Source organism: Oncorhynchus keta, chromosome 9 (assembly GCF_023373465.1).
Source record: "Oncorhynchus keta strain PuntledgeMale-10-30-2019 chromosome 9, Oket_V2, whole genome shotgun sequence".
NCBI classification, from domain to species: Eukaryota; Metazoa; Chordata; class Actinopteri; order Salmoniformes; family Salmonidae; genus Oncorhynchus; species Oncorhynchus keta.
This window is the reverse complement of record NC_068429.1, coordinates 43,693,222-43,707,285: the sequence shown is the minus strand read 5'-3', so window position 1 is coordinate 43,707,285 and position 14,064 is coordinate 43,693,222. Positions and strand designations below refer to the sequence as shown.

The 14,064-nt window shown below is 42.2% G+C and overlaps 2 protein-coding genes across 3 annotated transcripts; one reads left to right on the top strand and one right to left on the bottom strand.

Moving 5' to 3' along the window:
* Positions 1-99: 99 nt before the first annotated feature.
* si:dkeyp-41f9.4 (PR domain zinc finger protein 8) lies at positions 100-2,960 on the top strand. The gene is made up of 4 exons (XM_035776883.2): positions 100-556; positions 681-878; positions 1,049-1,274; positions 1,490-2,960. Exons 1-4 carry the CDS (start codon positions 554-556, stop codon positions 2,680-2,682), a joined length of 1,620 nt encoding a protein of 539 aa, XP_035632776.1. The 5' UTR covers positions 100-553; the 3' UTR covers positions 2,683-2,960.
* A 112-nt stretch (positions 2,961-3,072) lies between these two features.
* rasgef1bb (RasGEF domain family, member 1Bb) lies at positions 3,073-12,393 on the bottom strand. Of its 2 annotated transcripts, none has more exons than XM_052525949.1 (12): positions 12,162-12,393; positions 9,037-9,234; positions 8,439-8,561; positions 7,995-8,132; positions 6,510-6,725; positions 6,214-6,288; positions 5,432-5,524; positions 5,160-5,262; positions 4,754-5,025; positions 4,387-4,510; positions 3,986-4,058; positions 3,073-3,876 (listed from the first exon to the last, which is right to left on the bottom strand). In XM_052525949.1, the coding sequence occupies exons 2-12, from the start codon at positions 9,226-9,228 to the stop codon at positions 3,846-3,848; spliced, it is 1,440 nt and encodes a 479-aa protein (XP_052381909.1). In that variant the 5' UTR covers positions 9,229-9,234; positions 12,162-12,393; the 3' UTR covers positions 3,073-3,845. The 2 variants fall into 2 exon arrangements, with proteins under 2 accessions (XP_052381909.1, XP_035632617.2); XM_035776724.2 differs by lacking the exon at positions 12,162-12,393 and adding an exon at positions 11,036-11,316.
* Between the last annotated feature and the right edge of the window lie 1,671 nt (positions 12,394-14,064).

The following is a 14,064-nucleotide window of genomic DNA, read 5'->3' as shown; positions in this document are numbered from 1 at the left end:
GAATTTGCTCAATAGTGTGGAGTGAATTCCAGCACTGTAAACCCATCAATGAGCCAAGGTTTATCTGTCGCCCGAGGAGGATACAGAAAAGTGCATCACTCCATTTACTCGACACACACTCGCGTTCATCGTGTGGCCGCGGGGCATGCTTGCACACCAGAACATGACCCGCCGTCACCTAAATCCACACTATATTTTGTCCCTATTTACCAAATGTCATGAATTCAATATCCAGTTGAAATAGGCTTCTACTGTACATGCACTGTCTGGCCCCTGATACCCATGACCTCTTTAGACTGTCCATCCATGCACCGATACTTTCTGATTGTCCGAGATCATTAATGTCACCCATCTAACAAGAGGATAAAGGAGGGGCGGAGAATTGTCAAATCTCATTGTGCAGATTAGATTAGACTATAAAACCAGCTCCTACAGTCGACCAGTCCCATGGCATGTAGTGGTGGGCATCTTCAAGGCACAATACACTGTATAATACAAGCAGGGATAGTGCAAATAAGAGAAGCGCAGATCGTACCACCAGTCAGCTGTTTCAATGGTAAGTATTGTTTTGGATTTAGAGCGTTTTTACGCACGTTTTTGGGTGTCATTATTCAAACAAATTATTTATTCTTAATTGTCAGCCTAATGATATATGAATTCTGATGTTATCTGGTTCTCAGGAGATCCTGGAGGCGAGAGCGGCGCAAATTGCGCAACGATGGATAACTGACATTTTTACGCGCGTTCACACCACCTGCGACGTTCCCGAAAACGCAGTTTTTGGACCATGTGAGCTGAATCACACCTCTGTTTATGACAGCATCGCCTTCATCGCTCTCAAGTCTATGGACAGAAGATCGGCACCATACATTTTAAGGGTGAGAACATGCACGTAAATCCATGCGCCCTAAACGAATGTGTTCCAAACGTTTGGCTGGGGGCAGTTTCTCATGCCCGAATAAATGTCTAAAATGCATCGAAACTTTCAGTTGGCAAAATGCTGTGCTTGACATGTTTTTGTAAGACCGGTTTCTATTTGGCTACACAGGTGGACACCTCAGCCCACAAAATGCCCACTGACGGCCCGATGTGGCTGCGGCTCGTCCAGTCAGCCCGGAGCAGCGAGGAACAGAACCTAGAGGCCTATGTGAAGAACGGACAACTGTTCTTTAGAGCCCTCAGGACGATCCACATGGATGAGGAGCTTTTGGTGTGGTATGGGAAAGACCTTGCCAAGCTTCTTCTACTAAACCCACTGCAGATGCAAAGCAAAGGTATACATACTCTATGAATGTGTATTACAATATATAGATATATATTATTCATAGCCATTTTTATGATTTAACTGTTGACTCCAATTGAATATTAAACATTTAAAACTAGATTTCCTCAATATGTTTGTATAATTGAAAGAGTATTGGCAAAGGTTTATGTCATGCAATATTGGCAGAATAATGTGATATTAAACCATATTCATCTTTATAACCAGGTGCTGGTCCATACACATGTACAAACTGCAACCAGGGCTTTGAGTCTGAGTTCCCCTTCCTGGCACATTGGAGATTCCTTTGCACACAGAGACAACCAAACAGCAACACCACCAAACCTGGTCAAGACAACGCCAACCATGTGAAACCTGACTCCCTTCCCGTTCCTGCCTTCAAACTGAGCCATCCAGAGACAAGTCCACAGAATGGAAAACCTGCAACAGACTTCCACAATCTAGCCAGGGATATGGAGAATAACAGTAATAAGACAGGCTTGTCTGGTACCAGGTGGGCAGGGAGCGCCCTCAAAAGGAAACACACGGAGGAGAGTTGGAATGGCCCACAGCCTCTAGTCATAAAGCAGGAACCACTGAAGAGAGGTTACTGTACTTTGAACTTGAACCAACAACCTAGCCCGGTCACCTGTCACCTGCCCACCAATATAATAAGGAGCACCTTTGCTAAAGACAGAACCGCTCAACTAAAACCACAACTGAAGACCTCAGGGCCAGAAGACATTAGATCCAACCCACAGAACCAGAGCATTCAGCCCGGAAGTGGACCAGCAGTGGAGCAGAGTGACTCAAAGAAGAAGACTCTGAAAGACACTCTGTCTCGATCTCCATCCCGCTCTGAGGAAACCTCCACTGACTCTCCTCCTGTCACCTCTGCCTTCAACCAAGTCTCTGTCTCGGAGAACAGGAGAAGTGCCTTCTCCCAGCCCCCACGCTCTGTTCCACTTCCCCAGACTACCCCCCTGCCTGAGAGGGCTAAAATCTCCATAACCACTCCCTCTACTGCACTCCACAGACCTGTGCTGGTCCAGGGTGTTTTGAAACAGAGGCACCCTCTCTATAGCCCAGCAGCTCTCTGGCCCTGGACCCCAGGGAGACCCCTGCAGGTTCCGATCCCCCCCTCCCCAGTGCTCCTGTCCCCTTCCGTCTCACGACTCTCGCCCCTCTGCCTGCCGGCTCAGAACTGGTGTGCCAAATGCAACATTTCCTTCCGCCTGACTTCAGACCTGGTGCAGCATATGAGGTCTCACCACAAGAGGGCGCTTGATGCCACAGGATCTGCGTGTGGGGTGAAACAACAGCATTACAGGGAGAGGGAAGAGAGGCTCAAGTGTTCCATCTGCAGCGAGGTCTTCAGACAACGTCATCACCTTGCACGTCACTTGACCTCTCATACATGAGTTCAGATCATTAGTAAGGTATAATATTCATATTGATAAAGATACTAATGGAGAACTAATTCAACAAATTAAATAACTATTATGTAATTATTATAATGTACATTAACAATGCAATGACATTTTATTTGAAACATGAATGAGTCTGCTTACATGTAAAGCATAATTTTTCCCCCTTAGAAATAGTTTAGATTTTCCTCTCAATTCAGTCAAATGTGACATTTTTAGTATGCTATTAATTTTCTTATTCTTTTACAATAAATTAATATTATTATTTTTTTTTTTTTACAATATCACAATATTTTCGGTGTGGATGTGACTTGATTGTAAGCTTAGTTGTGAACACTAGATGGCACTAGAGAGAAATTTAGAGGGACAGAACAAACAAAAAAACACCTTTTAAATGTTCTTTATTTTCTTTTAAAATAAAAAATATACCTCTTATTTCACATAAGAACTTAACGTAGAGTACCCTGATAAGTAGCACATTGGGATGGGCAAACACTAAACACATATACACAATAAAAAAAGAAATAGTAAAAAAAGAATAGAATACATTAACATAAAACATTTATAAAAAGTAATAGCTGTAAGGTAAACCAACGCATGACAAAATGTACAACAAAAAAATAGAGTTAACTATGCACCGCTGGGTATTCAGTCATATTCATATTCCTTTCACCAAAGATGAGATGAGTTTTGAGGTTTTGTTTTTTGTATCTTTAAAGATTCATCACATATATGTAAGTAATTCATTCCAAACATATGCAAAACACACTATTTATTAAGAACAATAACAGAAAAGAAATTGCTTACATTCTAAGAAGACGGAGCAAGCCAACCAGCAACAAGCTCATTTACACTATAGAAAGACTACTTCAGAAGAGCATAGAAAATGATCGGTAACCATTACGACCCATTGGTATAAAATAAGAACTGTAAATACTGTGTGGGTAGACACGTTACAAATGAATCATCTGTCAATGTACGGTGCGAGAGGCAAGATCTTCAGTTCTTCAGTCACAGAGGGAGGCATCCTTTCTCTGAGTGCTTTGAACAGTTCTTTCTCCCATCGTTCTCTGCTCTTTCGAGTGCCCGTCGACCATGAACCTCTTCAGCTGGGTTATAATAATCACCCAGACCAGTGTCCCACTCATGACCGTCACTCACCGATGCTCTCTATGCAGAAGGGATGACCTGCAACATAGGACACATAATACAATGTTTTGAAATACAAACAGTGCACCAAAAAAAGGTTCAGAATCCAAGTGTAAAGTTAGGTAAAGAATAAAGTCAAGTTACACACCTGAGAGACCTGCGACTGTCCTTCTCCATGTGGTTCTCAGGACCTTCGCTCTCATAGGAGGCCAAATGCAGCTCTGCAGAAGAGACCAAAAAAACATGACTATCCCCGAAGCCAATGCTATAAGATACAGTACTGATTATAGTAGGTTTTGCACTTTCATAGGAGAGTGGACTTTCATCATCCGTTCATACTCTGTATCCTTTACTTAGACAGCACAGAATTTGAAAGGGAGGAGACACAGCAGGAACTGTGGACAACAAACCCTGGTATCTGTGGGGAGTACACACGTGCAAACAGCCAGGGTCACGTCTGGGTACCATTAGACCACAGGCGCTGCACATTTTCGTACTGTTCTAAATAATTGACACGTTAAACGTAATGTATCTGTGGACAACACTCACCATCCTCGGTGAAGACTGGCGTGGTGACGAGGTACTGGAGAATCTTCCTGTCTCTCTCGAAGGGACACGTCACCTGGCGCCACACCAGGAACTCACTGACCTGCTTCGCCAAATCCCACAGTTTCTATAGAGAAACAGGAAATGAAAATTCATTGAAATTAAAAATAAATCGACAACCATGTGTTTTTCACCTGCTACTTAAACACTAAAGGCCAATTTCTTCGACCCAGTTTGTTCTAGTCTAAAAAGCTATTTCAATGGAGATTCACCACTGAACATGCTTCTTGGTCGAGGGAAACCAGGTCATACAGTAATAGTCTTGTCATGATTAGCAATAATGCATGTACTGTACATTACTCAGACTCACTTCAAAGTTGACATGACCGTTGGATAGCCGGCTGGCACATCCTTCATTCAGGAAGTAGATGTCCTTGATGAGAAGGCTGAAGAATGGAATGACTATCTTCTCCTGGTTGCTGTGTGCTGTGATGGATCTCTGGGTGGCTCCTCGCAGGGCAGTACGGTAGTTGCTGAAGTTACTGGAGGGGTCCATTTGGTGCTCCAGTATGTCAAACTTGTCTGTGTTGACTTTGCTCCAGGTCTTCTTCAGCCGAGACACAGGACTCATGTTCATCCCGGCTGTGGAGAGAGGAGAGCAGGGGTTAGGGATCAATTTCATTTCAAACTAACTGAAATTCCAATTCTAAGCATTCTATTGTAGAATTGAAAAATAAGATTTAAAAAACATTCTAGAGCCCTGTATTGTAACTTACTGATGATGGCCATGAGTGAGTTGAAGTTGCCGATGTTGAAGCATTCTCTGGCCACGTCTATGAAGAACTCCAAGGCCCGAGCTCTATGCTTCTTCTTTACTGGCTGGAAGGTAGAAAGAAAAACACAAAACCATTGGAACTGTGTGAGAAGGAAAGGATAACAGAAACAAGGGAGAGAGGGAAATAAGGTCGAAGGAGAGAGAATTACAGTAGACGGGGGGAGAGAGACAGAGGCAGAGAGAGAAAGCGGGAGAAAGAAGGAGAGCACTCACCATACAGATTTCAGTGGCCACCAGGTAGCTGAGTCTGTTGAACCAAGCTACATAGGCCTCCAGGTTAGTGGTCTTCCGTTTTCTAAAGAAACTCTGAGGGGAAAGACAGGTAAAGGTTACTTTAATAAAAATGTAAAAAATGATTGTCTAGTATGATATCCATGATGGATATGTTGGTGGAGCATTTCAATTAGTTCTGTTTCTTTTCTTGTAAACTATATCTGGGCTAGAGTTGTTTCTCCCAGTCTGTTCATGACTAGTTGTTGTGATGTACTCTGTTGATAATTCTTAATGGACTTACACAATGAAGTCAGCCACAACCCATTCAGTAGCCTCACCATAATTACTGACAGATGGTATCTTATGTAACCAGTGGAAGGTAGTGGACAATGTTATGTGGAAGGTAGTGGACAATGTTATGTGGAAGGGAGTGGACAATGTTATGTAGAGGACAATGTTATGTGGAAGGTAGAGGACAATGTTATGTGGAAGGTAGTGGACAATGTTATGTGGAAGGTAGAGGACAATGTTATGTGGAAGGTAGTGGACAATGTTATGTGGAAGGTAGTGGACAATGTTATGTGGAAGGTAGAGGACAATGTTATGTGGAAGGTAGTGGACAATGTTATGTGGAAGGTAGAGGACAATGTTATGTGGAAGGTAGTGGACAATGTTATGTGGAAGGTAGTGGACAATGTTATGTGGAAGGTAGTGGACAATGTTATGTGGAAGGTAGTGGACAATGTTATGTGGAAGGTAGTGGACAATGTTATGTTGCCTACCTTATGGTTGTCCAGGGGATCTTTCACACCAAAGGCTTGGATGAACTCTTCTGGTCCGATAAAACTCAATCTGTCCTAGAATTGGAAACGTAAGAATTCTATTAAGCAAATATTTTTAAAGCAATACTGTATTTCTAACAGTACGGTACTTTAATTGATCGATCACGGGTACTTCTAAATCAACACTAAATTCTAATGAATTTAGTGTTGAACCGGCCATTCAGTCTGAACTTCTCTGAACACCACATATTATGAATACAGTATACAGTACGGTCTACAGTATGTGTTCTCCTCACCAGTTCAATGTGCGTGAGCTGCTGGGCGAGAATAAAAGCATCGTCACTGATGCTCAGTACGTCACTCCTTTGTCCGTTGTGCTGTTTGGTCTTCAGAGCAGTGGGTCTCTCGGCTGAGGAGGCATTGAGTGTGGCGATAGCCTCCTCATACTGACCCAGGGCCGCCAACCTTCGGATTAACCTCTGAGTCATCTGCTGCATGGCCCTCCACGAGTACTGATGTAAAACAACATCGAGCGAGAGATCAATCTATGCATTGTATACAAGTGAATAGTTTATTTCCAAAATGCTATATCCACACATTTTTCACAGTTTTTTTTTCTCCATCAGAAATGATTGCTTATGGGTACATTTACATTACATTTAAGTCATTTAGCAGACGCTCTTATCCAGAGCGACTTACAAATTGGTGCATTCACCTTATGACATCCAGTGGAACAGCCACTTTACAATATTGCATCTAAATCTTTTAGGGGGGTGAGAAGGATTACTTATCCTATCCTAGGTATTCATGTGTGTGTAAAATATAACTATTTATAGATTTTAGATGTGTATGAAAAAGTTTTTTTGTGTGTGCAAAATGCTATATATCCATTGTTTAGCTGGAACGGGACGTTCATGTCCTGCATATTTGACTGTGATCTGTGGTTGTCTCACCTAGCGATCTTAAGATGAATGCACGAACTGTAAGTCGCTCTGCCAAACAGCATCTGCTAAATGACTAAAATGGCACCTTTCACCTACAAAATCTCATGCTACTCATTTTAAATATCGATGTCACAAATGTACCATTTGAAAATGTAGTTATTTGATACTTGTTACTTATTTCTCTGCGAGTGAGGGGGATATATAGCATTTAGCAAAAAACATGGTTATTTGTCTCTCTGAAATGAAACCATCAAGCGATAGATTTGAAACAAATACATTTATGTCAGTGAACCCATGCTATATGATTGGATAGTGAAAGAAACACACCAATCACTTTCACAATTTATTTTACACAATAAAAGCTCATTTACCCACCTTCCTGACAATGGATATATAGCGTTTTGGAAACAATCTTTTCAACTACTGATATTAGAAAACATCAAGAGAGAGAGAGAGAGAAACCCATATCAAGGTATATTTGTGTCTGTGCTGATATAACGAGGAGGGCGCTGAGTTCATTATCCAAGTCTGCAACTTGTGAACTTGTATTGGGTGTGTATTCTCACCTCCTACGCCATCCACGCCGATATAAAACATATGAGCCATCTAACAGGCAACACATATTGTGACGTAACGACAAGTGAACATAATAACACACCTAATGAAAAGACTAACAGCACAAGGCAACATGAACTCAGCGCCCTGTAGCTCAATATGTGATAAATAAAGGTGTCTGATGTCAAACACAACCATAGCTGGTCAAATGAAATGTCTGGTGCCATGTCGACTGTCATCTCGAATGAGTCAGTTAGTCAGAGGTTATATAAGGGTACTGACTTCATCTCCTCTGGCCAGATGATGGCTCATCTCTTTCAGGCAGCGCATCATCCTCTCATCTCTGAAGTCATAGGGAAATGTCTCCGTCCACTCTGTCAGCAGCTGCACGATCTTCGGAGCGACGTCTCGTATTCCGATCTAAAGACAGCAAGGAGAAAGACATGCCAGTGTTAGACAGACTGTAAAGAGGGGGTGTCCACTCCTGGTTGTTTCGAACTAGTGTGTGTGTGTGTGTGTGCATCTCTGTTTGTGTGTGTGTGTGTGTGGGTGGGTGCATCTCTATGTGTGTGTGTGTGTGTGGGTGCATCTCTGTTTGCTGTTTGTGTGTGTGTGTGTGTGGGGGGTGGGTGCATCTCTGTTTGTGTGTGTGCGTGTGTGTGTGGGTGCATCTGTGTGTGTGTGTGTGTGGGTGCATCTCTGTTTGTGTGTGTGTGTGTTAACTACCTTATCAAGCAGCAGGTCTCCAGATCTATGCTGCTCCACACACAGGTGACACACCCGAGACATGAGCTCATACGGGTTGAGGAAGAGGCGGGAACTCAGCAGGAAGGTGAAGACGTACGACCTCTGATGGAGAACAAGAAAAAAGATAGTTAACATCAACTCATGTTGTAGTCAACCAAACACCAACCCAGCACAATATGGCACATTTCCCGCTGTTCAATGGTCATTTCAGTTAATGATATATACATTCTGAGTGAGTCTACCCGTTTGTTCTTCAAGAATATAACGCATGGACAAAGTACACAACCCGAAATATAACCGTAGCCTATTTGGCATAACAGCTTGTATTACTCCCTTGTTTATGTTTTTGTTGTTGTCATTAGAGTCCCCCTGAGAAAGCATGTTGGACCAGAGATAACAACAGACGTCAGAGTAGTAACCATGTGTATGTGACAAATAACATTTGATTTGATTTAGTAGTCCACTGTACCGCATACACATTTGTTCTTGAAGAATATAACAGTTAAGCCTTATGAGCTTAATTGTCTTCCCCTTTCATAACCCCCAAAATGTTTGTTGGACTAGAGATAAGACTCACGTCAGGGTAGTAGTCTACTGTGGGAACTAAGTGTTGTATTAGGGCCTCCAGGGAGCCTGAAACAAGACTGTTGTCATGATAGCACATGTCCCCGTAGCTCGCTTCCATGGGCTGGTGGTATTTGTGGAGATTGTGGTTGTTGTTGTAAGGGCTGGGGTTGAACTTGCCAGCGTATGGTGTTGTGGGAGGCATATTGACCTGTTAAAGAGATTTCAAATATAAAAACAATGTCAAATCTTTGTTCTTCCCTTAAACTCATAACTAAAACACTTTATTTTTCATGGTTTCAACCGAATGTCATTTCCCCCAAGAAAGAGAGAGAGTGTGTGTGTGTATGTGTGTGTGTGCGCGCATGTGCACACTTGTGTTTATGTGTGTGTAACAGGGAGAAAATATGTTTTTTTTTAATTGAATAATTTATGTAATAACTACTGGCAGTGTGTAATAAGTTACCCTAATGGTGTTAACCCACTACTGCTGATTCTAAGGTATAAGCCTGACTATGCCACTGTCTCATGTCCTTACTAGTGCTGATTCTAACTCTACACCATGCTGGTATAAGCCTGACTATGCCACTGTCTCATGTCCTTACTAGTGCTGATTCTACTTCATTCTGGTATAAGCCTGACTATGCCACTGTCTCATTTACCCGCCATCCTGGCACATCCCTTTCCTCTCCCTGCTGGCTTCCTTAAAACTGTTAAGAGATTAAAGGTACTTTATTCTTTAGTCTGGACAGACAGAGAGGCCGCATTAATGATGGTGACCTGCTTACAACAGGAGCTGATGATCTACCCCGCGATAGACGTTTTCAAGCAATCACCGACCAGCATTACTACAACATGTACCCCCCCCCACACACACACACACAGAGTAAAGCTCGGGCCTACTAAAGCCTTCTACATTTGAATGAAAGTGACATTCTCTGACTGACCAACAGGCTGACACTACACCACAGCCTGACGGGGGGATGAAAATGGATCATAAAGGGTTAAGTGGAAACAGATAAGAACCTCATCTATCTGATAGAGAAGCAACTATAGCAGAGTTGTGAAATAAAACAGCTATACTATGCTGTATCCATGTTGGATATATAAGGGTGGATGCTGTTTATAAGACAGAAGGAATAATAAACCTCATGTCTCACCCTGTTTGGTCTGTTCCCTAGCCTAGAAAAAAAAAGAACTGAACATCTGATAGAGAAGCAAATACGGTCATAAAATAAGATGGGTGTTGTTTCTAAGAAATCACATTCCCACACATATCCCACCCTGTTTGTCTGTTCCCCAGTCTACTGTAACCATCTAACTGTAGCCCAGACAGGGTAAACACAGCCCAACCCACACCCCCTGGCACAGTTTATTACTCTTGACTCATGCACTCTTATTATGAGAATAGAACTCTGCTGGGTTGAACCACACTCAGCCATAACACTGGTGAGTAATGAAGGCTAATGCATGCCAGACAAGTAGTTATATAGGCCATGCTGCAGACTAGAGCAAAAACAATAACACAGTTAAAGTCTATTTAAAGTTTCACATCACATTAAATTATATCCGATATGAGTGTCTGGGATTGCTAAAGGTGATTATGGAAATATGTTGTTGTTGGTAAAAGTTAAGATCTGCCATCATTAAATTGTTTTTGCCTTCAGTCAAAGCGCAACCCTCAAAGCCCTGTCATTTATAGGTCAAATGCATTACATAACACTTTTGTTTTGAAAGTTTCACATTCCCAGAATGTTTCCTTGTTACAAATAATCAGGCTCACAGTGAACATACAGATTTTAACATACAGTTCGCTACAGTAGGGAAATAATAAATGTGAATTATTATGTGGATTATAATTCATGAACATTTTTACAATTTTCGTTAGGGCATTTTAAAGTGGAAAATACAAACTTTAGAAGCCGTTATAAACCATGAATACACTACAAATTCACAGAAACAAAAAATAGTGATCAAATTAAGATCCTACAGCTGTATTGTGATCAACTTACCCCAACTGGGAAAAAAAATCGAATTGTAACAGTATAAATACTATTTGTATCTAATAAAAAGATTCCACGTTTTTGGAAAATAAAAGCAGATGAAAGACAATAATCCTTCAAAAAATTATCCTTGGAAATAAGTGCAAAATGCACACAAATAATAACGATCAGTGTTTTCGGAACATGAAATTCCTATTCGTAAAGTCCATCCATTGTGTCTGCACGATCCTTTGAATGAGAAGTCATTAGAAACCGCGACCACGACCAGCCGTATTCAAATGACTTGCAGAATGCCGCGAAACACAGCCTATAAGAGGCTTAGAGGCGGATACTTCTTCATGGAAGTAAGCCAATCACAGGGAAGGACCTGAAAAATCAAAATGTTAGAGCAATCTCATTGGTCAGTTTTCCATCCATCGATTGTCTTTGAATGACATTGGACTGTTCCATGATAATATTTTGTGAAGAGGGAAAAGGAAAATCGAATTTGCTGGAGAAAGTGTGGAAAGGCATATGGCCAGGATGCTTGCACTCCAACGGCGGTGGTACAACAGACTGTGTGAAACCTATGTCTAAATTAGCAGAAAACATTGCAAACTTTGCAGCTTTTATATTTCAAAATACATTAAAGTAAGAATTTAAAAAACTGTACAGTCATATGCAATTAAAACACATGTTGGGACCAAGCGAAAATCTCACAATTTCGACAAGTGTAACTGATTATTAGTAACAATTTATAATAAAAGTATAAACTCTATATAAACTATTAATTAACCATTTCTAAACTACTTTGAGACCCTATTCATTTTACTAAAGTATCAGTAATAAAAAATAAAAAAAAGTAGAGCAATTGGACATAAATCAATTAAAATGCCAAATGAGCAATATGTACCATGGCCAATGAAAGTTCATGAATGGAACTTCAGAAACAAACATGCATTCATGTTTCCTGATAGCTACAGGTGTTTTAGTACCAGTGATGCACTTCCGTGAACAGTGGGTGTTCCCTTATGTAACAGTCATATTACATAAACAGTATTTGATGATATACAGAGAATAGAGAGTGGGCCGCCCAGGTTGTGGGTGGTATTCATTTACAGCAGTACATACTCCTCTCAATCATAGTCTTACTCACATCATTTGTCCATGCAGGAATATCCAACGCCTGCGACGCCTATAGGCTACATTCTCTCATTATACTGCACCCACACCCACGCCAGCCACCTGACAGCGCTGCTCGCTGGGGATGGCTTCCAGCTAGGCTTGAGCTTGGGCGAGGGCCCTGGTGGAGTCTTTTAGATTGGATTCCTCCCACGGTGCTAGGGCACAGGGGCCCACTGCTTCCCTCACAGAGTGGCCGCGCAAGCGGACTGACACACAAACACAAACAGACACACACACGCATGTACACAGGCACACACTGCCCAACACACACACACACACTGACAGCATAAGCTAGCGGACCGACTTCCTGCCTGCCATAAACACTTAGCTTGAACTTCCACCCACACACCCCTCTCTAACCACTCAGCTGAAACCCAGGCAGGACTCATGGCGCTCCAGAATGGACATTTATTCTATTCCTGATGACGCTTGATGTTGAGTTATGTGATAATGAAGAGGACGGGAGAGGGAGATGTTGTTCACTGTGTTGAGTTAGTTTAAAAGAAAACCCGAGTGGTTGTTTACTTTGTTTAGCACACAAGACGGTGGGGTTTTGTTGTTTTATAAGTCTAATCTCATTTTATTTTACACTCATATCAGTAGCACCATCTAATGCATTACTATTTACCTCTGTAAACCTAACGCCATGGCACGGCGGTACCAATATAACACCAACTCTCATCACATTGTTCATTTTAACACGACATTGTGTTATTAACCTTATGGCCTGATAACATGTGTACAACATTCTTACTGGGTGGAATTGTGAGGGGGATCATGAGCTCACCAAACATATGGGTAGGGTGGCGTTGGTGTGTTATTGTCTAAGTGAGATTACAGACGGACCGCTGTGTGAGATCAGAGGAGAGACTGGCTGAGGGAGAGGAGGGTAAGAGGGGAGAGAGGGTGGGGACAGGGCAATATGGGGAGGGGTGACTATCTGACTCACAGACCTTCCAGTAAGTCCTATAGTCTCCCGTTATGAGTCAGCAGCTGCCATGATGGCTCCCCTTTGACCCGACTGGGTCCAACATCGGGACTTTCTCTGTTAGACAACTTAGACTTAACGACCCCGCAAAGTATTCTGTCTGCAGCCACTGTCGGAGGGCAACACTATGGATTACAGTCCCATACACACACGCACGCACGCACACAGCACTATGGAAGGTCACAGAGCTCTTTGTGTCTCAGAGTGATGCCGGACAGTTACTAGCTGGATCGCAGCCAGGAGTTAGACACTCTTTTGGTGGAGTCTGGAGTTGTTTATATGCCCCCACACCGCGCCCCTTCCTCCACCCTCTGTTTCCCTCCTCAGTCTGTTTTCAATGAGGACTTCTGGTAAAATGGAAAAGTGCCAGTGGAGGTCACCGTTTACTGATCAGGAAATGGGGGAAATCATGCACCCCCACTTCCATGTTCCATGTCCGTTGGAGAATATTATGATACATAAACAAGAGGATAGCTGTGTTTCATTGGAAATGTGTGTGAGCCTAACCCGCAAGCCATGTCTCTGTTTGGAGATGGCCCAATGGGAACATCTGTGCTTGATGAGGTATGCAATTCAAAGGCCATTTGAAGGTGATTTACTGTACTGTGATTTACTACAATTTACTGAAAACTATGCATATGTTGCAGATGGGTTTCTACTAGTTTTAGTGATCTTGGCACCCAGAACCAAAGCTTGCGTGCACGTTGTGCAGCTCCTTAAGAGACCATCGTTTAAGTGGAAAATGCCTTGTATTTTATATCCATCCCCAACAAACTATCATTGTGTTCTTTTATTAAACCAGGGCCAGTCTGTAGGCGTTGTACAATGTGGTTTTGTTGAAGTATGTTTACTCCAGTGGCAAGGCGTGTTTGTATACCATGCTATT